The 24,187-nt window shown below is 50.1% G+C and overlaps 1 protein-coding gene across 2 annotated transcripts in view; it reads right to left on the reverse strand.

Annotated features, from left to right (window-relative positions):
• Positions 1 to 3,006: 3,006 nt before the first annotated feature.
• NDRG3 (NDRG family member 3) overlaps positions 3,007 to 24,187 on the reverse strand; it is a 29,647-nt gene continuing 8,466 nt past the window's right edge. For both annotated transcript variants that reach the window (XM_009072560.1, XM_009072559.1), the window contains 13 exons: positions 14,604 to 14,709; positions 13,836 to 13,956; positions 13,307 to 13,369; positions 12,925 to 12,985; positions 11,252 to 11,338; positions 10,637 to 10,693; positions 9,097 to 9,200; positions 8,657 to 8,722; positions 8,146 to 8,197; positions 6,776 to 6,823; positions 6,148 to 6,183; positions 6,011 to 6,062; positions 3,007 to 3,503 (listed from right to left, as the gene is read on the reverse strand). In XM_009072560.1, coding sequence (XP_009070808.1) covers positions 3,325 to 3,503; positions 6,011 to 6,062; positions 6,148 to 6,183; positions 6,776 to 6,823; positions 8,146 to 8,197; positions 8,657 to 8,722; positions 9,097 to 9,200; positions 10,637 to 10,693; positions 11,252 to 11,338; positions 12,925 to 12,985; positions 13,307 to 13,369; positions 13,836 to 13,956; positions 14,604 to 14,709 — 1,032 coding nt within the window. In that variant the 3' untranslated portion in view covers positions 3,007 to 3,324. The remainder of the gene's footprint in view (positions 3,504 to 6,010; positions 6,063 to 6,147; positions 6,184 to 6,775; positions 6,824 to 8,145; positions 8,198 to 8,656; positions 8,723 to 9,096; positions 9,201 to 10,636; positions 10,694 to 11,251; positions 11,339 to 12,924; positions 12,986 to 13,306; positions 13,370 to 13,835; positions 13,957 to 14,603; positions 14,710 to 24,187) is intronic.

Here is a 24,187-nt window from a genome sequence, read left to right on the forward strand (position 1 = left end):
CTGAGCTTAGACAAGTGATGTTTTTCAAGGGGCTGATAATGTTTGGGAGAAGACTCATTTGCTCTTGGAACTTGTGGTGTAGCCCCACTGGGGCCTTTGGGGATGTGGGGGACAACCCTCGGTATACCATGATCTACCCCAAATGGGGCTCAGCTCCCTGCCAAACCCCTTTTCCTCCAGCTCCACTTTGAGCTTAGAGCTGGGAAATAGAATGTGGACCCCAGACACCCTCCCCAGCCTGAACAGGGGGTCTGGGCAGGATGGGATACAGCACACGGGGCTGGGAGAAAATAACAGGTGTTTCTGGCCACAGGAGGGACCCAGGAGCTCTCCCTCCTCTGCCTGGCCACACCACTGTCAGGGAGAGCAGCCACTTGCTGGCTCACACCTCTCGGATCCAACGGGCGAAGGCTCCGGGGAAAGCAAGGCACGGCCACCACCCCGGCAGGAGTTTAGAGCAAACAATGGACATATCTGGGGGGGCAGGAGCCCCCAAGGGCCCCAGCCCTGTGGCCTCAGCGTGTGACTGACTCACATAGCTTGGCCGTGGCTGCAAGCTGGACATCCCTCCCTGCTGCTCATCCCACAGCCCCACCAACCTCCTGCCTTAAAAACATGGGAAAATCCCAGCATAATTCTGAGCCTCCCAAGCCCCAGTCCTGGCCCCTTGCAGTATGCTCTTGTGCTGCCAAGAAGAGTTTGATTCCATCCCTTGTGCCTGGGTTTGGTTGGTGTTGTTCATGCCACCCAAAGAAACTGTCCTTTACTGATTTCTTGCCTTGTATTTATCTTTGATTTTTTTTGGTCTTTTTTAACAGGAAAAGCACTTGCTTATGTAAAAACAAGTTTACTTTTTCCAGTTATCCTTGGGGTAACAGAATCTATGGCAACCCTCACTAGAGATCTTGCCCTGCTGCCGCCTGTGAGCCACCATGGCAACAGCACTCGCTGCTAAATCACTCCTAGACTGCTAAAAATCTCATCTACACACTCACCGGGCTCCTGCTCCAGGAGCAGCCTGGAGCTCAGCACTCTCCTGCTCCACATCAGCACAAACATCACATGTGAAGCTCGTGCCAGCCCCTGCTGCGAAATAATTTCCTCTAGCTCAGCTCACTGTCATTTAAATATTGTGTTTCTTAGGCTGTATGCAGGAACTGGGGGCAGGACCACTCCCGGGTGCAGCCAGCTGGTGTTAGATCCCAGTGCTGCACCTGCACGGGCTACTCTCCTGCACACTGTGCTCTGCACTCAGCAGTGCTGGACTCCCGTGGTGTCTGAGGTTGGGTCTCTTTGGTGGTCTCCTGTCTCCCAGAGATTCAAACTTCTGGTTTTGCACATTTAATCCCTTTTTAACTCCACTACTTGTTCAGTGATACAACTGGCCTGTTTTTTTCCACATTTCTCACCTTTCATTCAGTCTGCAATTCAGAACACTTTGTCTCATTCCTGCAACATCCCCAGAGGTCTCAGGCAGTCCAGGCATGTGGCTTCAGTGAGACCAGGACTGTCTCATGGCCAGCACTGCCACCCCATGTGGGCTCTCTGCGGGCCATGGGTCACCTGCCAGTGGGAGCACAAGGTGTGTCTGGAAAGCAGCAGGGGCAGAACCAGCTGTGCCACATGCTGGGCTGCAGCACATTGCTTCCCTGCACCAGGCTGCAGCAGCCTTGCCACGGGTGTCACACTCCTGGAACACACCAGCACAGAGCACTGCTCCAGTGAGGGCTGCTGGCTCCCAGCACTGGCTGTCAGGAGGTGATTCTTGTCTGAGATGCACCAAACCTGTTGTTTTGTCTCCATTCTGGATGTTTCTTGTTGCATTTTGGCAGAGGTCAGTTCTCCAGGGCCCTTGGACAGCCTCATCCAGAGGCCACAGCACCACCAACCTCCCAGCACAGAGGTGCCCGGTCCTCCCTGCCGTGGGGAAGTTGCTGCTCACACCCAGACTGCCAGGCCCGCAGGGGTGCAGGTCCCGCCAAGAGAAACACCAGGAGCACACAGGGTAACAATGAAACTCAGTTATAGCTTTATTCAATAACTGGTACAAAGTCCCCCTCAGGCAGAGCGTCCCAGTCCCATTCCCTACCTGAAATGGAGCAGAACGTGAGCATGCCCCTGGGAGGAGCTGGCTCCCAGCAGGTCAGGGCTGCTCAGCAGTGAGGAAAGGATGTTTCGCTCATCCCTTTGAGACCTGCAGCAGCCTGACCACTCATCCCTTTTCTCCCATAAACACCAGACCCTGGCACACAGCAGGCATCTGCCCTTGGTGACCCGGCCAGGTGTGAAAAGGCAGCAGAATTGTGAATTCCATGAAGACAGTAACCAGCACCTGTGCAAAGGCCCTTCTGACCCGACCACAGGAATGTGTGGTTCTGGCTGTCACTTACATTCACTGGTGTTTCCTGCCCTCAGGCAGCAGCAGTGGGATGCAGAGCTGGCAGTGCAGGAGATTCTGGAATCTCCACCTGGCAAGGGGCACTGCTGCCCATTCCACAACCTGCTCAGTGTTAAAGATTCACCTGTGCCAGGGTAGAACAGTGACCAGGTATCACTGCATCCTGCCCTGCTGCTGGGTCAGCAGAGGGTGGCAGAGGCAGTCTGGGAGCCAGGGCAGCTGGAGTTTAATCCCTTGTACTGGGTTAACAGTGCACCTCGTTAGTGTTAGTTAACTGGTTAATTGCTTTGCTCTTTCAGGAGGCTCAGCTAAGAAATCACTCTGCTCCTTCTTAACACACACAGAGAGATGAGACCAAGACAGTATTCCATTTGTCTTTCCCACGGCTGCCTGGCATGTCAGAGTCCCGGGAACACACAGACCTTCGGTGGGTTCTGCGCTCCAGGCACAGCTCTGCACGGAGCATCGCCTGCTCCGGTGCCTGGAGAGCCACAGCCTCATGGTCTTGCTTTCCCACATCCCACCAACGCCATACCAACTGCACCACAAGGGTCCTTTAGCAGAAGCACAACTAGAAAGCAATTCTAAACCTCACAAAGCCACAGAAATTATATTTAAATGAAGAGGGGAGACAAGGCTGTCATCTGGATTGATACACAGCACAGACAGGAGATGGCATCAGCATGTACAGTAACGGGACTTACTAAGACCGCGGAATGTCAACGAGTTTTAAAGAGGCTCTGATGCCAAAGGGATACAGAAAGGACCAAAGTAATGCCAAGTACAGACTACCAAGGAGGTGGCAGCTCAGATGGGCATGCACAGGTTAGAGAGAACAGTTAATGCCATGTCGGATGAAATGCTAGGTTCTGAGTGGGTTCAGTGGGGCGAGCGGAGCTGTCTGAATCCAGAGGAGGAGCTCCTGCCTAACAGGACAATTCCACGGTTTGAGGCGCATCCTGGAGGTCAATTCCTTCTGGGGTCCCAGCACTGCCGTCCCCGTAGTTGCTGGCGTGAGATCGGCTGCGGCTGCTCTCGCCGGAGCCCACGCTGGAGGAGGAGTGTGTGCGGGAGCGCATCAGCCGCGTCATGCTGGCGGCAGGCACTGCAAGAGAACACAGCGGCTCAGCCGGGGCAGCTCCTGCCGCCGGGGCCACAGGCACGGGGGAGTGGCACTGGGTCAGCACAGAAAGAGCTGCACCCTCGGGAGGAAAACTCACTCTTCACTGCCAAAATTATGTCTTTGCATGTCTAAAGCAAAATGTTTAAGGCCCAATTTCAAAAGGTCCAAGGTGAGCAAATGCCAGCAGTGTAACTGGTCATTTGCAAGTGCAGTCACGGCCAGTGTCTGTGCAAACCGAGGCAGCTGTGGCACGGGTGACCTTTTGAAAGTCAGTCTCGTCGCTCTAGAAAACCACAGAGCTGAAGTCATGCAACGATCAACAACATACAAATGAAAGGTGGAAACCATAGCGCACACACGGTACAACGATCAGCCCACCCACAGCAGGACATGCCGAGACAGAGCAAAGCACCCGGAGAACAATCCCACTCAGCACACAGACCGGGCCGAGGCCGATGCACAGCTGGAGGTACCTGACTCAGTGCTTAGGTGGCTGAGCTGCACATAAGGGACTGGAAACAACATGAGACAAGGAAAGGGATGAATACAGGAAAAAGCCAATTAGTTGAGGTGTGTGACTAGTGGCTGCACTGCTCCTGGGACCCCCAGCTACCTTCCCTTCTGCTCCCAGCTCACTGTGCTGGAAGCTCCCAGGATTTGTGAGAACAGCTGCTAATCAGCATCTCAGGGAGATGCCAAGCTCACCCAAAACTCCATCAGGGCCAGACCTCTTCAATGCCTTTTGCTGAAAATCACAGTGTACCTGGTGACATTACCTCCTCACTGCACACTCCACACCTGCTCAAGAGAGATGTTGTTTCCCTGGGCTGTACTGTGCAATTCCAGCTACAGAATAGAAATTCATGTCTTTGAGATGACAGCATCAGGTTCCTGCTACAAGCCTCCTGCCAGGCAGTGTCAGCACAGGCAGGTCCAGCTGCTTTAGCCAACAGCAGGCACAGCTGCTGGAGAACTGGCTTCTGTGTTTCTAGCAGTGCCCACTGTGATTTGCTTCTCCCTTGTTCTCCTGGAGAAAGCCAGCCTTGCTAGCCGTGCTCCTCAGTGTCCCACAGTCCTGCCCACCAAAGCTGAGAAAACCATTCTGGGATTAGCTACTAATTCTGGAAGGAGAATATTACCCCCAGTCCTTCCTCAGTGCTGCGTGTCCTACTGACCAGAGAGCTGAACCCCAAAGTGCTGCTGAAGCCCTTGCGCTGACAACAGCACTTGCTAACTACACTAACACCAGGAGCACGAGAGACAGGAATGTTGAAAAGCTCTCAGGTGTGAGGCTGAGGGACCCTTCTCATGCAGCACCTTCCTCTGCAGGATCAGGCTCCTCTGGCATGACATGACTGTCCTACACCTTCATGTCAGCTGCAGAGCTCTGAGGCAAAGGACAGCTCTGAGTGCGCTGACAACAGCACTTGCTAACTACACTAACACCAGGAGCACGAGAGACAGGAATGTTGAAAAGCTCTCAGGTGTGAGGCTGAGGGACCCTTCTCATGCAGCACCTTCCTCTGCAGGATCAGGCTCCTCTGGCATGACATGACTGTCCTACACCTTCATGTCAGCTGCAGAGCTCTGAGGCAAAGGACAGCTCTGAGGCAAAGGACAGCTCTGAGGAAAAGGACAGCTCTGAGGAAAAGAACAGCTTCTGCTGAGCCCGACCAGGAGCTGGCAAAGCACTTCTGGCTGTGTGGAGACCATTGCAAGTGTCACAGCTGCCACAGTGGCCGCAATGAGTGGTTAGTCGGTCACACAAAACAATCCCTCCCCCAGCTCCAGGTGTTCGTCATCCGCAGAAGGAACTCCTGGCCCTGACAGGAGAGAGAGGGCTGTGTAGAGTACTGAGGAGCTCTTCTCCCGACATCCCTGGCCTCTGGAGCACCGAGGGCAGGAGCTGAGCAGCTAAGCCTGACACACTCAGGTGACAATGTCTTCCACCTCTAAGCACAGAGGAAGCCACAAGGCAGGGCATGCACAGCTCCCTCTGGGCCCCTGGGTGCCTCAGGAGTCACCCAGCTCCCTGTTCTGCCATTAGAAGGATTTATTCTGGGCCACTGCTTATCTCTGGCGAGAGACTGAGAGAAACAGGAACACCTGAGGAGAAAGGGAAGAGCACTCTCTACCTCTCCCAGCGGTGGGGCTGCACTGCTACCTCCTCCCCCTCCTGAGAAGGTGTGCACAGAAGATTTGCTGTTCTTGGGAGCACACTTATCTGGACTGGCACAAAGATGGACTTACAAGGTTTTACCAACACCAGCAACCAAAAAGGGGTCACCAACACATGTCAGGGAACAACACTGTTTTGATAAGGCTTGTCAGCACACTAGCTGATTTTCCAACGTGGATGGATTTCCTGGCAACCACACTAGCTCAGGGGTGGGGACACAGATGCTGGTGGGGGCTCAGATGGACCAGGAAGGCTGAGTTCCCTTCATGACAACCCTGCTCCAAACCACAAAGTTGTGTTTGCCACTTACTGTAGCCCATTCCCTGCACAAAGTACTTGAAGGCTTCAGTCAGCTTGCCAGGCTGTGGAAACAGAGAGGGGTCTTAGTGCAGCAGGACAAGGGGCTCTGTCCCACCCAAATGCCGTGGGAGAGCTGACGTGTCTCACCTGCACCACCTGGGGCAAGCCCCCGCAGTCAGCCATCTGCAACAGGAAACAAAAGGCAGGTTGAGCTGTCCTTCCCACCCCAGGACGACAACCCCAAGCCCACCCAGCACTGCCCACCCACTGGGGCTGAGAGCACCAGGCTGTGGCTTCTACCACCTCACCTGTCCAGCTGCAGCAGAGCCAGGTGAGACACCTTCTGGGGCTGTTGCTGAGGGAACCCTGCACTCAGAGGCTCAGCACTAACCCTCCACAGCCAGTGCTCCCCCAGCCACTCTGCCCTGCCCTGGCACTCTGCCCTTCCACACAGTAGCTGCCTGGCACACTGCAGGGACACAGATGAGGGTGGGAAGGACTGGTACAGAGCTTGGAACAGGGATGTTGTGGCTGCAGAGAGCAGAGGGGAGGGAGGGCACCTCTCCTAACTCTCAGGTCTTCTCTGCTGGGAGGGATTTGAGGACCCCTGACAAACTCTTCCCTCCCAGCTCTCGTGGAGGAGAGAGCACAGCCCCAAATGACTGTTCACAAACTTCCTAAAGTGAAGAGTATGGAAGACAAAAACCTAAGTGGAGCTGAGGTCAGGCAAAAAGTGTCTTTATGCAGGCTGGAATTATTCTGGAGTGGCACTCACCTTCAGAAGGGTAGTTTTGGTTGGGTCAAGACGTGAATTGCATTCCACCTAAAAAAAAGAGAAAGGGACATGGTATCCCACAAAACTTGAAGAGTCAGATGGAAAATCTGGGGCAGCTGCACCAGAGGCAGTAGCTGTCTTCAGCAATGGGAGTTTCTCTGGGGTCAGATAGGAATGAGCAAGAAAGCAGAGACAACGCAGGAAGAAAACAGTGAAGGCAAGATCCAGGGAGGAATGGTGAGTGTTCCATCCAAGGACCTTGGGATGACAGGTTGTGACTTGAAGTGAAATCATTGCCTGGTTTTGGGATGCACCATGAAACTCTGAAACACCTGCTGGGCTCTGACAGCAAGACTGGGAGGGAACGAGACTTCTGTGCAGTGCAGCATGAGGGAGAGCACTCAGTTCCCTGGCCAGACAAGGAAGCCACTGCCACCTCTCCTCTTGTAGGGCTGCTGCAAAGAGGGAACAGGTGGGGGCCTTATAGGTAAAGCAACCTCAGCAGGGGAGGCTATCACGGGCTGGGAACATTTGCAGCCAGACAGGCATGCCAAGATGCACAAGACCCTACCCCATACCTGTGCTGTGGCTGGGAAGCAACGGGAAAGCTCAGGGTTATATCCTAGCAAAGGCAGAACTTGCAGAATGTTTCAGACTTCCAGATCGAAGAGACTGATGAAAAGGCATAAGGCCATGGCCAGAAATTGCCCTCCATGCATGGCTCCTACGTTCAAGCTACTGTTTTAGGAGACTCCTACACTATTCCTGGTTTTAGACAACTGCATTTGTTGACAGCCCCCTGGTCTCCCCACGGTCACTGGCTGATGGGGAGGAGCAATGTCCACCACAACCACACTGCACTGTGCCCTGCCCCATCTGTAGCTGTGCTGGGAGGGAAGTGGGTTGTGGGTGTCTGCAGAGGACAACAGGAAGGAGCTGCTTCTAAGCTGTTGCTTTTCCGATGATGCAGTGCTTTAACAGAGCTCTATCTGACTCGGCACCACAGGAATTGGAGTTACACTGGGTATTTTTAACCCCCAGGTAGCCCCAGTCTAACAGCAATTCATGACTTGAACTGAACTGCAGGGAGCAGCCTGGCACAGCTTGGAGAAGGACACATGATCCTGAACAGGGTCCTCTGCATCACCTGTCGAGCAAGGTGCTCATTCAGGCCCTGCCATCCTCACCTTGGAGCAGCCTCCCGAGCCTTGGTTCTCACATGAGGAGCTGAGGGACTAGAAAAGAGCTTGGGACAAAGAGCCACCACCTGTGACTAGTTCTGGGCAAGGTGAAAGTACTGCTGGGCAAGGCAGGGCTGCTAAGTGACTTGTGTGGCTAATGTCAGGAGGAAAGAGCTCATGGATACGAACCACTGCTTCCACGGCAGGTGAGTTGTCCCCAACAACGAGCAAGGCAGGGCACCTGGTCAGAAACCAAAGCAGAGGTGTTACTCACAGTGCACCGAAGGGATTTCTGTGAAGGTTGAGCTCTGTGAACCAACAGCCTCATGAAAGGTTAACACTGCTCAGCAAAACCCCCTGCCTGCCACCACATCTCAGCATTTTGTTGCACCAAAACATTCTCCGGGGCTGGCACATACACTCACACTGTCCCCTCCATGCACACCAGCTGCCACTGCTCTTGCACACATGTACCTCTGCCCCTGCCTTCTGGAGAATCTCCTCATGTTCTTCATGAGAGGGCTTCCAGACACCTCTCTGCCCCATTGCAGCTGACAGCCCTGCACCACAGCCCAGGACTGTCCTGGGCAGTCTTTCCAGTGCTTGGCCTTGTGGGGTTCTTGCCAAGAAGCAACAGCAGCTTTTCTGCTGAAGGGTCTGCATGCCAGTAACTGAGACAGGCTGATCCACAGCAACTTACTTGAGTGTTTTTGCAGTGTTTTCATTGACACCAACAACTGGTCTCTCAATTTCCAGGTCTCTACGACTGAAAGACAAAACAGAACAGTTCTCCATCAGACCTGCAGGGAAAACTGTTTATCATGGGAGCAGACAAAATCCAGCCATCAGTGCTGGCTCCAACACCCAGGCAACAGGTTATCACTCCCTGTGTCATGCCATGAGGAGCCCCAGCAGTCATCCCCAGAACACAGGGTCCATGCTCTCACAGTATTGCTGTGTGCCCAGAGATGATCTGCTAAGGTGTGACAGGCTCTGTGGGCAGACACGAGGGTTGGGCTTGGCTCAGACTTAGGATAAAGGTTTACTTGACGTAATATCCAACAGGATAATACATATGGCAGGAAATGTGCTGAGCAGGGAAGCTCTGGGAGCACTGTCAGGCAAAAACGTATCCTGTACCTGTTGTATGAGGTGAGGAACAGCTGAAGGTTATCTTGGTTGATGTCCTGCGCAATGTGAAGCCTGTATGTTTGGATCAAATCTAGATTTGCCTGCAGCTCCTCCTGTACAAACACAGAAGCATTGGAAAATAGGAAACAGTATTTTTCACAAGTAAAGAAATGATAATCACAGAAATACTGAAGTATTAAAGTGCCTCCATACACATTCCCTGTGAGCAGTGACCCAGAGGGCAGCAACTCCAGACTGCAGCAGTACCCAGGAGACATGAGGTGTTTCTGAGATGTGCCTGGCACCTGCCACATTTTGGCAATGTGACTACACTTGTACAACTGGCAGTGCCCAAGCTGCTGCAGGAGCACAGGAATCCTGAGATGGGATAAGTTAACTTCCAAGCCTTGGTATGCATACACAGATAGAGATCACTCTGGGTTAGGAAGATCTTGTCATAGAATCATAGAATTTTAGGGGTTGGAATGGACCTTACAGATCACCTAGTGCCAACCCCATGCCCTGGGCAGGGACACCTCCTACCAGAACAGGTTGCTCAAGGCTTTAGCCAACCTGGCTGTGAACACTGCCAAGGCTGGGGCAGCCACAGCCTCCCTGGGCAACCTGTGCCAGTGTCTCACCACCCTCACAGGGAAAACTTCTTCCTAATATCTAGCCTAAATTTCCCCTCCTTCAATTTGAATCCATTAGTATTTGTCCTATCACTGCTTATGTTTAATGTTTAAGAAATAAAGCTTTACAGGTAGCCTGCAAGACTGGGACCAAAGGGAAGTTCATTCCCAACACCCAGTTCTATGAAGGAACTGCATTCCAATGAGAGACAGAGAGAGCAGGGAATGCAAGGAAGCACAACAAACAATGAAGGGGCCAGACAGCAGTGAGAGAGAACAGCATGTGCCCTGAGCAGCAGGAAGGTATGCTGATTCCTTCCAGTGTTGCTGTGCTGTTGCAGAAGGGCTCTGGGTCAGGGACTGATCTGCTGTGTGTCACATGCAGTGTGCATGAGGCACAGGCCTTGCCATTGCCCAGTGAGCTCCTTGGTTGGGAGACAGCTAATCCCAAATGAAGGCATTGCTGTATGCAAAGTTTTCAGGACAGGCTGGTTTGCCTGTGCTGAAACTGAAGGGGAAGACTAAGAGCAGAATGCAGCAGTTCAGCATCTGGAGACACACAGGGTCCCACTGTCAGCTCCCAGCTGATCTGTGCTCTGCCCACAGTCCAAAGGTTTCCATGCTGGCTACAGAGAACTGGCTGCCATTTGCTTATGCAGACAGTGGCCTGGACACAACAAAGAAGTTCTACCACTAGTGTGTAGGACACTACTTTTTTAACAAGCCTGGAGACAAACAGGGCAAGAGTGAGGATGTGCATGCTCCCCGCAGCATGCAAAGCCCCAGTGTGAGTTTGACACACAGAGAAGATGATACTATACCTGTGGCAACCCTTATCTGATGGATCAGAGCTATTTGGGAAGTTATAGCTCCACATACAGTTGCACAGACAGCATTAACACCTGCTGGGTACTTACATGGCCAAAATGATGTGCCAAGACAATATCCACTATGTTGGTTGTCCAGCCTGAAAACTGAACAGTGACACTGAATGAGGAGGAGGAAGAGTAACTGTAAAAAGCAGTTTCATTACACATCTCAAAGTGGCTCCTCAGAGTAAAGCAAATAACAAAGAAACTATTCAAGTGATAAAAGAAGCAAATGCCTGAACCTTGGAATGGATGTGCAAAGCTCCAGAGAAACATGTGTACACACAACACAGCTCTCCAGAACCTTGGAACCTTAAATAACTGCAAGGAGCCAGAATAAGAGAATAATTAGGAGATCCATTCAATCTCAATCAAATGAAACCTGCAACCAGAAGTGCTACATCAGAGGAAAGCTTTACAGCCACTCATCCCCAAGCATTCTACCTGCATTTCATGTTCACATATGATCACACCCATCCCTGCTCCTGCTGCACCCAGACTGAGCATGGAGCAGGGACAGCAATGACATTGTACAGATTTCACCAGAAATGGACAAATTCCTGTATCCTGTCCTTTTTCTTACTCTACACACTGTTCATTAAGTGCTGTGGAGAGCAGGTGTGTGGGAAAGCAGAGCAGATGTGTGGAGAAACAGAAGCTCACCTTGGATGCTGCCCAGTCAATCCATCCCTTTGCACAGGAATCAACATTAATGAGAACGAGTCCCTCCACCAGGTCAGGGTGGCTGAGCTGTGGGGACAGAGCACAGGCACAGTCAGGAGGATGATTCAGCCCACGTGGCAGTCAATGGCTGGTGCAGCAGCTGGAAAGCCTGATGCACAAGGTGCAAGACAGAATAAAATGCAGACAAAGTGGGGAGCTCCTCTGTGCAGGGCAGCCAGTGGCTCCCAACCAGGCTGGACTCAATTCAGTTGTGGCACTAAGGGACTGACTGCTCCACAGCACCTGCAGCCTCAGAGCACCTTCTGGTAACCCATGACCTAGTGCAGCTGCAGGTCCTGCTCAGGCCCTGTGTGTTACAGGCCTGGGAGCAGTGACCCTCTCTGCACCCCCGTGAAGGACCTGCATGTGCCCTGAGAGCTCAAGGAAGAGGCAGTGTCCCAGTGGAGATGGGACAAACAGCAAAGGAATTGGTGCTGAGGCCCTCTAGCCCCTACAGCCTGGGCAGAGACCTGGAAAGCTTGAGCTGCAGGGGCACTTGCTCCCCAGACAGCACCCACCCCTGCCACCAGCCTGCAGACACCCCTTCCCCTGCTCCATCCTGGCACCCCTGGAACCCTGCAGTGTCCCTTGGGCTGTGTGTGTGGAGAGCATGGCTACAAAGCACTTATGAGAACTGCCTGCCAACACAAATCTAGCAATCTAACACAGCTAGCCAGCTCTGAGCTCTGGGCTCACTCCAAGGCTGAAATTCCACGGCAGCTCTCCTGCTCCACTGTACAGACTGGTGAAGCAGAAGAAAACACCTCTGTCCTCGGCAAGAAACTGCCTGCAGCCTCGGGAGCATGGCAAGGGCTTCCTGGCACTTCACTGTGCTGAGCACAAAGGCTGATTTGCATGAGCTCCTCTTTAGCAAGGCAGAAAACTACACAAGATACAGAAGGCAAGGAACAGCCAAACACCAGCGCCCTGGGCTAAACCCTGACTGGAGGGAATGGGAAGCAGAGCACTTTGTGCAGGAGGGGCAGCTGCCCAGCACAGTGGCTTCAAGAAGCAGTAATGGCCTAAATCATGGGCAACTCTCTGCACTCAACAACCTGATGCAAATTTTACTGAAAATGTCAGATTTCTGGGTTTTTTTTTAAAACTGTATCAGGCAAATTCCTGGGCTGCTAAATCGTGCCCACTGATTTCACATAAACACTGCACTAGAGAGAAATGCATAAACAGGTACCAAGATAAAGGCAGCACTCTCTTGTCCAATGGTAGAATACAAACTCAGCTTCCTTCCAGTGACAAAGCACATTCCTCATCAGCACTGGTTTGCAGCACATCACCACATCAATTCTTTGGTGTCACAAACACTGGACACAGCAGACAGCAGTGCAGCCAGTCTTTGTGAAGACTACTCCTAGCAGCCAGGATGGGCTCTGCTGACTCAAAGGCATCACATTACAATCCTTCCACGCCTGGCATAGCTTCAGAGTAACCTTGGCTGCTCCAGCTTAACCATCTGGTTGGAGGTAGCTCTCCCATGGCTCCCTGCAGCCCTGCTGTAATTACTGACTGCTAATTTGCTCATGCCCCACACACTGCCTGTTTGATCAGTGAAGACCACAGCTCACATGAGTCACAAGCAATGAAGAGATACTTACTGCACACCTGCTGAGGACATAAGCGCCAGCTCCCAGGCCAATCCCAATGAAGCTTTTAAGGCTGAAATACAGGCATTTCACAGTCAGCAAGACTAACCTAGCTCAGCCAGTGTCCCTAGAGGCAAAACCTTTCCTCTCCCCTCCAGCTGTGCACTTATGGTTCGTTTACAAAATGATCCAGCAATGATGCAGCAGCTATAAATTGTCTCATGTAGCAGACAGTGTTCCCTGCATAGAACCAGACAGGGTCACACAGGTTGGGAGATGCTCAGACCTCTTGGGACACCTCAGTGAGCACATCAGACATGACAAGCAGAGACAGAGGTAGGGGCTGGAATGGCTGTATCCAGCTGGCTCACCCCACTTCCTTTCAGAGACTTACCTCAGGTGTGTCAGAACAGCAGGTAACATTTCAGCCAGTTCATCCATACTGGGATACTGGTACCTGAAAACCAAGAGAGCACCTCCAAATATAGCTTGACACAGGTTATTTTCCAGTACTACTCAAGGTAGGAGGGACAAGGAACATTTGACAGGCATGCACACAGGTGACTAATTTTCAATGCTACTGTATGCCCCAGTCAACTGTGGCCTCAGAGCAAGACTAACACAGTAGTCCTCTGGGCAGTCAGACTTCTGTGGCAGCATGCAGGGGTGAAATGCCAGGTTGACTGCAGTGTGCTGGGCTCATGCTCAAGGCAGAAAGCTGGTATGAGACTCATCACTAGTAAGGGTTTTACTCATGTCTTAGTAATTGGAGAGTTCTCCCCTTGGGAAGCCTCCCCATCTTGCCATTTTCTCTGCTCCTGAGAGCTGCCTCCCACTACACTCAGCCTGGCAGTCCCAGCTGGCTTAAACTGGGTGCTCCCTCAGTCCAGACTGAACAACATGGGTGTCTGCAGAGCTCTTACCCAGATGGGAATGGGGGTGCTCCTTCCTGCTGGCCTGGTGCATCCACGTGGCACACAGCAAAATGCTGGGTGATCTCTTGCATGTCTTCGAAGTTAAAGAACGCATTAAAACAGGATTTGTCTGCAACAACAACAAAAAGAAATGAGACATTTCCTTCAGCTTTATTGCATTCCACCCTCCAAACACCACAGCACACACCAACAGGAACACAAGCCCCTGCTGAGCCCGGGGCAGTGGGTGCTGGATGTTGTAAGCTGCTGTGCCCCAAAACTGCAAAGCAGCAGTGAGTCCCAGCAAAGGAACTGCCACAACTGGAGGGCAGGCAGACAAACAGTCCAGCCTGCATGCCCTGGAAAGCAGGGCCTGGGTACTCACAGTACACACCAAGGAGCTGTGTGAACACAGCACATGTTGGGTGGGAAGACATGTGGAAAGAGCCTGCTAGAACATTACACTACTTCTGCAGCCTTGTAGAAGGGATTTGCTCACCTGCCTAGCACCCAGGAAACAGATGCCCTATCACACAGTGCAACAAGTCAGCTAGAGCACTAGTGTGGTGGGTGGACCTATTTCCACCTCGGCCCTCCCTTTCAAGGGCTCTTGGAATGGACAGGGGCATGCTACATACTCTCTCTCCTGCAGACCTTTATCTTTTCATCCTGGAATGACTTCAGCTCAGCTCCAGGTCAGGCCTGCTGCTCCCCACACTCAAAAGCCAATACCATAAACAACTGCTGTTTCAGGGTCCTGGGAATGCAAGAGCTTACGGTTGAGGCCAATGTCATGGTATGTGAGGATGACAGGTCTGTTCCCCTTGGGTGTGCCCCTCATGGTGACATGGACCACTCCGAAAGCTGTCTCAATGTCATGTTCCTGCAGAGAAAGAAGAAGGAGCCTCAGTGTTACATGTGCTGCCTGCAAGACAGGGAACCCTAACTGAGGGCCAGTGGCAAGGGCCTCGGCCCCACTTTAACACTGCTCTGCCAGACTGACTTAGCTCTTGCAGTGAAAGACCCTCCTTCCCCCAGCCATGTGTCTTTGCAGGGACTTCAAAGCTTCTCCCCTTCCCCCACATAGGTGGCAATAGGAGGAAGCTGACAGCCAAATCGAGGTAGGCTGAAGCCTTCTCCAGCTTGGCTTTGAAGGATGACAAGACTCCTCTGGCTATCCATGTCCCAGATGGGGCTGGGTTTTACCTGCAGGCAGCAGTTGAACTGTGCAGGTGCAGAGGCTGAAGTGTCTACCTACAAAGCAGCAGTGACCTGTCTGCAGGTGAGGTTACCCAACCTGATGCTTACCTGTCTCCCTTTTCCTCAGGAGGGAGGCATGGGGGTAGGAAAGGACTAGTCCATGTCTGCAAAGCACAGGACTGCATGCCCCCCAGCAAGGCTGCACAAGGCAGCCCAGAACACAGCCACCACTCCCTCAGCCTCCACAAAGCCTCCAGGCTCTGCCCCTCAGGGCTGCTCTGCCCCTCAGGGCTGCTCTGCTGAGCTGGGCAAAGTCCTGGCCTGTATTCCTGCGGGACATGCTGTGCAGCCGCGACACTGGCCCCAGCTTGGTGCTCTCCAAACTGTTAGCGAGTCCTTTAACAGAAGTGGAAGAGCCCAGCAAGTGCCAAAGCAGCCAGAGCTTGCAACCCTTTTCTGCACTCCCCTAAGCCCCTGAGCTAGCCAAGGGCTGGACTGCCATTAAAAGCAGGTCTGACTGCCACTAAGAGCAGGCCTGCTTTGCATTAAAAGCAGCCAGCTCTGGCACTCCTTGGGCTCTTCCATAAGCAGTTTTAACTCACTGAGCTGGCAGGAAACTATCCAGTTGCCTTATCTTCTTTTTTTTAAATCATACTCTGTTAGACTTCTTGCCAGGTTAGTGAGTTAAGAAGCACACAGAGAGGTCTGGCAAATGCTAGTTGTGGCTCAGAGCCCGGGGGAGTGCCCAGGGTGGCAGAAGAAATAACCCTGACCGGAGCATGAGGCTGGTTAAACTGACTCACGGCTCAGGAAGCTGCACCTGTGGGGGACAAGGAAGGGTCTATAGGCAGCAGCAAAAGGTTGACTCTCAAACAAGCATAAAACCTATACTGAGGCAACAATGAGAAAAGCACAGAAACCAATAAAAGAGCTGATGATATGAAGAGAAGTCTGCAATACAGCCTTTTCTGGAATTACACTCAAACCTACTGCTAAGATCACGATTTCACTAGGTAACCTACAGGACAAGGTACTAGAAACAGAAACACTCATTTCCCTTCAGAGCCTCTGTTCAAGCACTTCAATGTGTTTCACACTGCAGCACTGGACTTCTGTTTTCTGAAGCTGAGCTTGGGCCTCAGCTCTCTAATGAGGAAGGAAAAGAGTTTCCTTGAGCTAATGATCAACCCTTGCTCTCACGCTCACTTTGACCTTGAAGACTGTGTAAACTGATCTGGGGAAATGAGACAGCTTGTTAAGAAAAGGATTTTCATATCCCCACTGGGCACTAGCCCAATCTGGACTCCCCTCACTACTCCTTCAGTCACATTAGTGATCCAAACACAGGGAATGGCCACTGAAGGTCGAAGCAACATGAGAAATCCCAACTTTAACAAATCTGCAAGCAGCACTTGAAAACATTTAACATGTTAAATATGCAAACTTCTTTCTCTGCCCTCTACAGTGACAACGCCTCAGACTGGGAGTGCTTAAATTTATTTCTTATTTCTCCTGCTAGTTCCCAGGCAAGGTGCAAATCCTCCCCCTGGGAAGCCGCTTCCCTCTTCTGGTTAAAGCCTTTTACTTTTTAAAGGCTTTTTTTTAAGCTCTACAAAGGAAGCAGCAGCCACTACCATCAATATAAGGGTTTCTAACTTCACTTTTTAGCTACATACCAGCTATCATGCTGATCTCTTTGTCAAGACCAGCTGGAGAGATAAGACTGAGTTTTACCCCAACTTCCCTATAGATAATTATATGCCAGTTTTTCCAGTGAACTTTATTTCCCCTGAAACTTTGTCCTGTAGCTTTAGGGCTTTTATCTTGAGCTCTGACTGCAAAGGACAAAATCATTTTCAGATGTCACACAACTAGAGCACATATGACTTGTCTGTCACCTGCTTGTCTCCAAAACAGCGCTCTCCCATGTACCAAAGCCACAGGACAGCATGAGACCGAGGCTTAAAACAGAGCTTAAGATAACATTAATAGTTTTTACATTTACAAGATAGCAATGCTACCGTGAACTGCCCTCCAAAATGTATTTTTCTTTACATTATTACTGGCTTATTACTCTCCCAACGATGGAGCAGAATAACCCAGTGACAGTGAGTACCAGAGTACTGAGTGACAGAACAGCACCTTCGAGGCTGCACCCTCTTGTCCTTGCCAAACATGCTTTCTCACATCTTTCTTGCAGACACCTTTCCAGCCACGAGATATCCTGCCTGTGCCACACTGTGCCACTGCCTCCCTACAGTTCTGCACGTTCTCTCCTGTTATGTGTCCACTGCTCATGCAGAAACGTTGTTGGAAAGTATCAGACACCTCCAGCCTCTGGCATGCTTGGTTTCTTTCTGGCCTCTGCTCAGGCCAGCTCAGACACACTGCAGCAGTGTAGCTTGAGCAGAGATTCAAGGGTTGTCACCTTGCAGCTGTCTAACTCCACCTATGGTCTGAATGCTGATCTGGTCTACTGCAGGGAAGTAGTGATAGGAGAAGGCAGGTGGAAAACACGGAGACAGCAAGATTTTAACAAACCTGCAGTTTCCAAAGTAAGGGAGATGAATGCAAGAGAAGATGACAACCCACAGTTGTGTTTTGAAGAGCTTGATAAAATCCAATTTTCACTTAAACAATGGAAACTGAGGTTTGCCTGAAGAGATGTTATCTTCTGCCTTTATTTGTACAGGGGGTGAGAGCTAGGCAGCAGCTGCAGCCAAGCTGCTGCCAAGGGGAGGTGGGAGCAGAGCAGGCTGGCCGTGGAGCTGGTGGCCCAACGGCGCACGTGGGCGCGAGGCAGCTGCTGTCACCCACTCCCTCAGCTGGGAACCACAGCTCCAAACACTGGCACTGCCTGCGGGATGTGTGAGAAGAGAGATGTGAGAGGAGCACCAGGAGGCACAGAGACCAGCTGTAGCTAACTTCAGACTGACTTGAGGAGCATGTGCTTGTGGAAAAGCAGGCAGCCACACTTCTTCAAACACTTGCACTTTGTAACAGTTTCCCTTAACTTTCCCAGCCTCCAACAGTCTGTAGATCAAACGAGACTTCCTGAACTGGAGGTACGCTCTTCGCTTTGACTTTCTGACAACCAGGCAGCCACCCCCTGCCATCCCTGCCTTTGTCACCTGCCTTCCCCTGTGACCAGAAAAGCTGAAGCTTAATCATGTGTGGGATAAAGAACCACTTAATTCTCCACCTTGTATCTGCTGATTTTGCATGAGATGCTCCAGCCCCTGCTTTGGAAGCTGGAGAGCAACTGATCCCATTTCTATACGCCCCAGAAGTGATGCCCTAACTGTGACTCCCTCGTGTACCCCTTTCTGCGCTGATGTGCTTAGGACTGCCCAGCCAGCCCTGGTGCAGCAGCTTTCTCCTGACCATGGGGCACTTCTCCAGACCTGCCTGGTGGAGCTGTGTCCTTGCTGAGCCCAGGGGGCTGGCAGGATGTCAAACACACGTGGGTGTGCTGTGAATGCACACAGCAGCACAATGAGGTTGCTTTGTTCTCTTTTCCTGATGCACAAGCATTGATTAGCTTTGCTGAAAGCCACGAGCCCTGTGTGGACCTTGTCACTCATCCCTTGCAATGTTAAGGTCTTATGCCTCTGGGTTATTGTCAGCCCTGAGCTTGTCCTTTCATATTCCATGTAGGATGGTTTGACCCAATGTGCAGTACACTCGGTTTACCCAAAGGCAGATTAATTTTGCCCCTGCACCTTCCATCACTTTTTCCAGATCACTGATGAGTATATCTAAGCAGTGCAGGTCCAGGCACAGATCTCCAAAGTGCTTCTCCTCAAGTTATCTCAAATAACTCTGAAAACAAATGCTAGGGTTTTTCCTTTTTTTAACCAGTATGTTAAAAAAAAAGTCGAAATAAAATATCCATGACTGGACCTCTCCTCTGACTGCATGGCCTTCTAAGTCCCTAAAGACACATGTACTAGAACTCCACTTGGTAAGGTCTTGTTTTTTGGAAATCCAAGTAGGCTGCACTGACTGCATTGCCTTTATTTACATCATTACTGATTCTTTTGAAGAATTCCAACAGCTCTGCAGAGCAAAACTTCCTCCCTTTACAAAACTTACACTAAGCCTTTCCCAATATTTATCAGTGTAGTTTATTCACTGTGCTCTGCTCTATCAGTCTATCTGGTAGAGCAGGTCAGTGAATGACCAGAATTCCTGTGGGACCTCTGACTGAGAACTGCCTGGCACTGGGCACCACAACAGCTTCCAACAGAGGAGCATAACTTCTCACTTAACACCTCAACTCTTTCATCTTTAAACTAATTTAAAACTCCTGTGTTGATACATTCAGCTCTGACAACCTGCTATAACTGCATAAATATTATCTTTTGCACAGCCTCTGCAGTAGGCACTGTGGTTTAAGGCAGGGTCTCTGCTAACTCCTCACAAAGAGCATTCCAGCACAGTATCCTCTGTGAGCTGCTCTGTGTCAAGCTTGCATGCAAAAAAAATTAAATTTAGTTTTTCTGCTATGGCTAGATCTTCCCTGGACCCTCCTTTCAGAGCCTCAGCAGTCAGAAGCACTCCCCAAACTCTCCCCTTCGGTTTCATTTCTGATAGGTCTGAAACAAGACAGTTATTTTCTTCCCTTTTGCAAGTCATCTCTTAAAATTCTCTTCTGCCTGCTTTGTTCTGTTCATATATTTAATCTGCTAGAGTTTATAACCTTTTCCATTTTCTCTAGTGTTCTGAAAAATGCTTTTTTGTTTTCAGCAGCCTCCCTTGCCCTTTGGTTAGTCATGCTGCCTTCCCAGCACTATCCCTCGTGTCGGCTGTGATGGATGGGGACACTTGCTCTTTGCTCACTTTATGTTCAATAAACTTCTGCATTTCTGTGCAATTCTTGTTTTGAACTCTGAGTGCAAAACCAGTGCAGTTTTATATAGTTTGGTGGTTGGTTTGTTTCTTTTCTTTTCCCCAAGGACATGAATTTGGAACACATTATGGCTCCTATCACAGAGCAGCTCATGGAAGGCACAAAATACATTTCTCTGCCCTTCTCAGAATCACATCAATGACAGCTTCTTCCCCCCGGGGCTCCCTAACCTGTTGTTCCATATAAGTTTGTGGTTAAAATGCAGTGTTGGTGCCATGCCATGAGTGCAACTTAGATTGGCTGACGTAACGATGAAGTGCCATCAAAAAGAATACTTCTCCTGTCCCTTTGTCCTGCCCCATGTCTGGTGAGCTGATGGTCTCATGGAAACCAGAAAGTGGGAGTGCAGGGTTGGGTTCACTGTCACACTACATTGGGAATCCAAAGCAACTGACACTGTGGCCACAGGGCCACACCTTTTGGATGGAAGGTGAGCAGTGCCAGTGCACATGTGGTGGCAGAGGCACTGACTTGCCTTAACTATACCTATTAAAATACACTTTCAGGTAGGGCTTAGGCAGAAGAACAGGCAGTGGCTAGAGAAAGGCCACCAATGCTACTCCATCTCTGGAAGCTCTGTAGTTTTTGCTGCATGCTTTACGGTGCCAGCTCCTGAGAATGTCTCTCTTGGTCAAAGAGCCCTCCACTTCAGAAAATTCAATGTGTGTGGATCATAAAGGCTCAAGCACTGGAAGGTGATAAAACAGAACCCAACAGCACCTCTAAAACATCAGAGATCAAACCCAAGCAGGGTCTGCTGGGAGCCATTCCTTGCTGGGGATTTGCAGGTCAGACAAGGCTGGGACATTCATCCTATTTACCCTTAACATCTCTGAATGTTAAGGGCTTCTTAAACTGAGGAGGAAAACCCACAATCAGCTATGACTGCAAAACCCAAATCTACTGTGGGACTGATAATGGGGAAAAGTGGGCACATGGCCAGAGGGTGAAAGGTTCAAACACAGTAACTCATCTCTGCTGCCTTTGGCCAGAGAGGGAAGCAGTGGCAATGCCACTGGCAGGTGCCACTGAAAATTCCCCACATTGAGAAAAAACCATTGTGAGTGAAGGAATGAGGATTCCAACAGCAGCTCCAGAGGTGTCAACGTGTTAAGGTGCAGAAGCTCTGAGGCAGCACACAGGTACCTGGGTGCCAGACATCAGCAGTCCAAATTCCAGCCACGCTCCCTCAGCTCCAGGTCAGAGCGTGATCCAGTGCACAAGTTTTAGAAGTTATTAAAGGCTGAAGTAAACCATTTGTTTCACAGTGGGAATGATTAATGATGAGAATTCATATTACCAGTGCTTTTCATGACTAATTTATTAAGCTGCTTTTTTGGCGCTACCAGATGAGTTTTAGTCCCAGTGTGAAGCAGCTCAAAGTTCAAAATTAAATTCTTGGAACAATTGAGAACTGATTTAATTTGGAGACTGACAATAAAGACCACATCTGTGAAATCCCTTCAATTTGTTTTTGTTGAACACGAAAACCTGGCAAGACACAGAGCAGGAAGGTGTCTGCTGCTTGTATTCTGCTCAAGTGCGGTGAATGTCTGTACTAGCAGAGGGCTAAAAACACCCCAAAAAACCTAGTCAGCTTAAGGACATTGAGGTCCTGGTTCACCTAAGACAAAGAAAGCTGCCTCTGCTGCTTTGCTGTAAGATGGAGGAGATGCAGATTACTCAGGGCAGACTTTGGCCTTTTCCAGTTACTCTGTAGCTACAGCTATCACTTACTTTACATCATCTTTGCCAGTCTTGGCAAATGTAGAAAACAACTGCATCATGCTCCTGGGGCAACCTACCCCAGCTATTAACCACAAAGAGATTAAAGCAGAGATTCCATTGCCTTGCTCTTGGCAACAGCTGCCCTCAAATTTCTACACATTACTAAAACTCCACCACAAACTATGCCTGTAGGATAGGAAAAAACTACTGTAAGACTGTAAAACATCACCACCTAGTAACTCTTACCATTACAACACTGCTGACCTTAAGGCAGTTGGTAAGCGCTTCCTACCTCCTCTCTGTGAAAAATTATTTTGGAAATTGTAGAGCTGAAGGAGATGGTTGCATGGGAAGTAAGTCTAAATCAGATTTCAAACAACATCTTGAAGTAAATTATTCATTTCCATACAGAGAAGATATGTATTAATAGAAAACACAATAGGATCTATGCAAGCAGGCAATGGTTTCTGGTACTCCACGAATTAAGTCTTAAATTAGAGAAATTCTGGGTGAGAATTGAGAGCAGCAGTCATTAAGAATGAGGTATGCAATCTGCTCACACAAATGTGAGAGCATCAGGAGACAAAGGTGCTGCTGGGCTATCCCCAGCCTGTTGCTGGATTCGTGTGTGCTGCTCCACAGGCAGACGTGGCAGTGAAGGACAGAGCCAGTGCCTCTCTGTGACCCTTTCTAACGCTCTGTGTCAGCCAGTGAGAAATGGCAAGACATTGTGCCAGAGAACAGACACTGGCTCTGCAGTCAAAGGAATGAAGTCAAGTGAGCTACAGCAGGAGCATGGCTGGCAGGCTGGGTTTGTGCTCCCAGAGGAGAGATCCTCAACAGCCACACACTGCAGAGACCAACAAGCAACTCATGGCAGTACCTACATGTCAGAGGCAGAGCAAGATGTACTTCATCTCCTGCCCTGCCCATGATGTGCTACACGGAGCAGTTAAAGCCACAACTATCTTGCACTCCAGTCAAGTACCCAGTGAGCAGTGCCATGAGCACAGCAGCCAGCACAGATTCAGGAACACGTGGTGCTTTTTACTCCCACTCTGAAAGCAAATCCCCTCTTCCCCAGCTAAGGCAGGAAACTGGACCTGCCTAGATCTTTAACAGTTCAGGGTTAATGAAACCATTGCAGATCAGCTCTCCACTGCCCAAGGCTGCAGGGAACTCTGCACTGCTGTTTTGAGCCAGCAGAGTATGAGCCTGCAGCCTTTCCCATGGGCTGCAAACAGAATAGGCCGATGCCTCTGGCACTCTCCCATCCCCTGGGGCAGTGGGCTAAAGGTGCACCACCTGCAGTCACACAGCCTCTGTAAGCCTACACAAGGGAGATCTGGATGTGCTAATACACAGGTGAGTCTAAAATCCTTTGTGTGACTGCTAGACCCTGGAACACCTTACTCCTCAAGGAACTTGGAAAGTAAACCAGGGCCACATTTCCAGCCAAAGACAGTCCTCCTTCTGACATGATGTGCCAAACTGCACTTCCATACCTTGCTGAAGACCATGAACACCTTAAAATCTCCCGAAGAGGAGAAAGCAGTGCCATGCTGTATCTCCAAACCTTCCACATACCTGGGAACTAGACCCGAGGCTCACTGCGTTGCAGTTACTCACTCCTTGCTGCAAAATACCATCAATGGGTGTTGCACAATGGATGGAAATGACTCAGTCACCGAATACAGAAAGCAAAAGTAATGTTTTAGCAAACCCCATGGAAAGACTGTGTGCATAGGTTTAAAAATAAGTCATGTTTCAGTTCAAGTCCACCTAGTTAAATCTTTCCAGAACTCAACCCTGCAGTTTTACAGAAAATACAGCTTTTAGATGGAAAACCAGTGATGGGAGGAATCAGGGGAAAAGCTTCCCAAGAAATAAAAAAAATGAAAAAAAAAAGGCCAAAGTAGAATTCCATTTTAATAATGTTTAGCTTTACAGTATTTGCTGCTGTGACATCAGCAGAAGTCAAACCCAGTACTCTAGTGGTGGTGCTACTTTTAATAAGCTTCAGAGAAGCATTAATTTAGCAGGCATTAAATAAACTTGCTTTCTAGATCAAAACATCTTCTGTGTTGTAATTAATTTCACTCTAGCACTTTGAACAAAAGAACAAAAGAACTCATTGTACAAATCAGAGGAACAATGGTCCTCAATATCCCAGACAGAACATTGCACTGCTGGTGAGAATAGCTCCCATTACTCACAGGGAGAAAGCAAACCCTTCCTCAAAGTGCTAACTTTCTTTGCTATTTGACCACAATAAATAGAAGATGCCTTAAAACGTTTTGCACGCAGTGCCACCAGGCAGCACCCACAAGCTGGCTGTAATCAAATAATGAACACACTTCCAATTCAATGTCTCTGATACCAGCAATGCACTCGATGGGACATTTCAATCACCTCTCAGCAGCAGATATCATCTCTGACCGCACAGCAACCAGAAATAAAGCAAAGAGACCGAGCAAGGACGAGCAAATTTTTAAAAATGCAGATTAAAAAGCTTCAAACA

The sequence above is a fragment of the Acanthisitta chloris genome, unplaced genomic scaffold (assembly GCF_000695815.1).
Source record: "Acanthisitta chloris isolate BGI_N310 unplaced genomic scaffold, ASM69581v1 scaffold8614, whole genome shotgun sequence".
Taxonomy (NCBI): Eukaryota; Metazoa; Chordata; class Aves; order Passeriformes; family Acanthisittidae; genus Acanthisitta; species Acanthisitta chloris.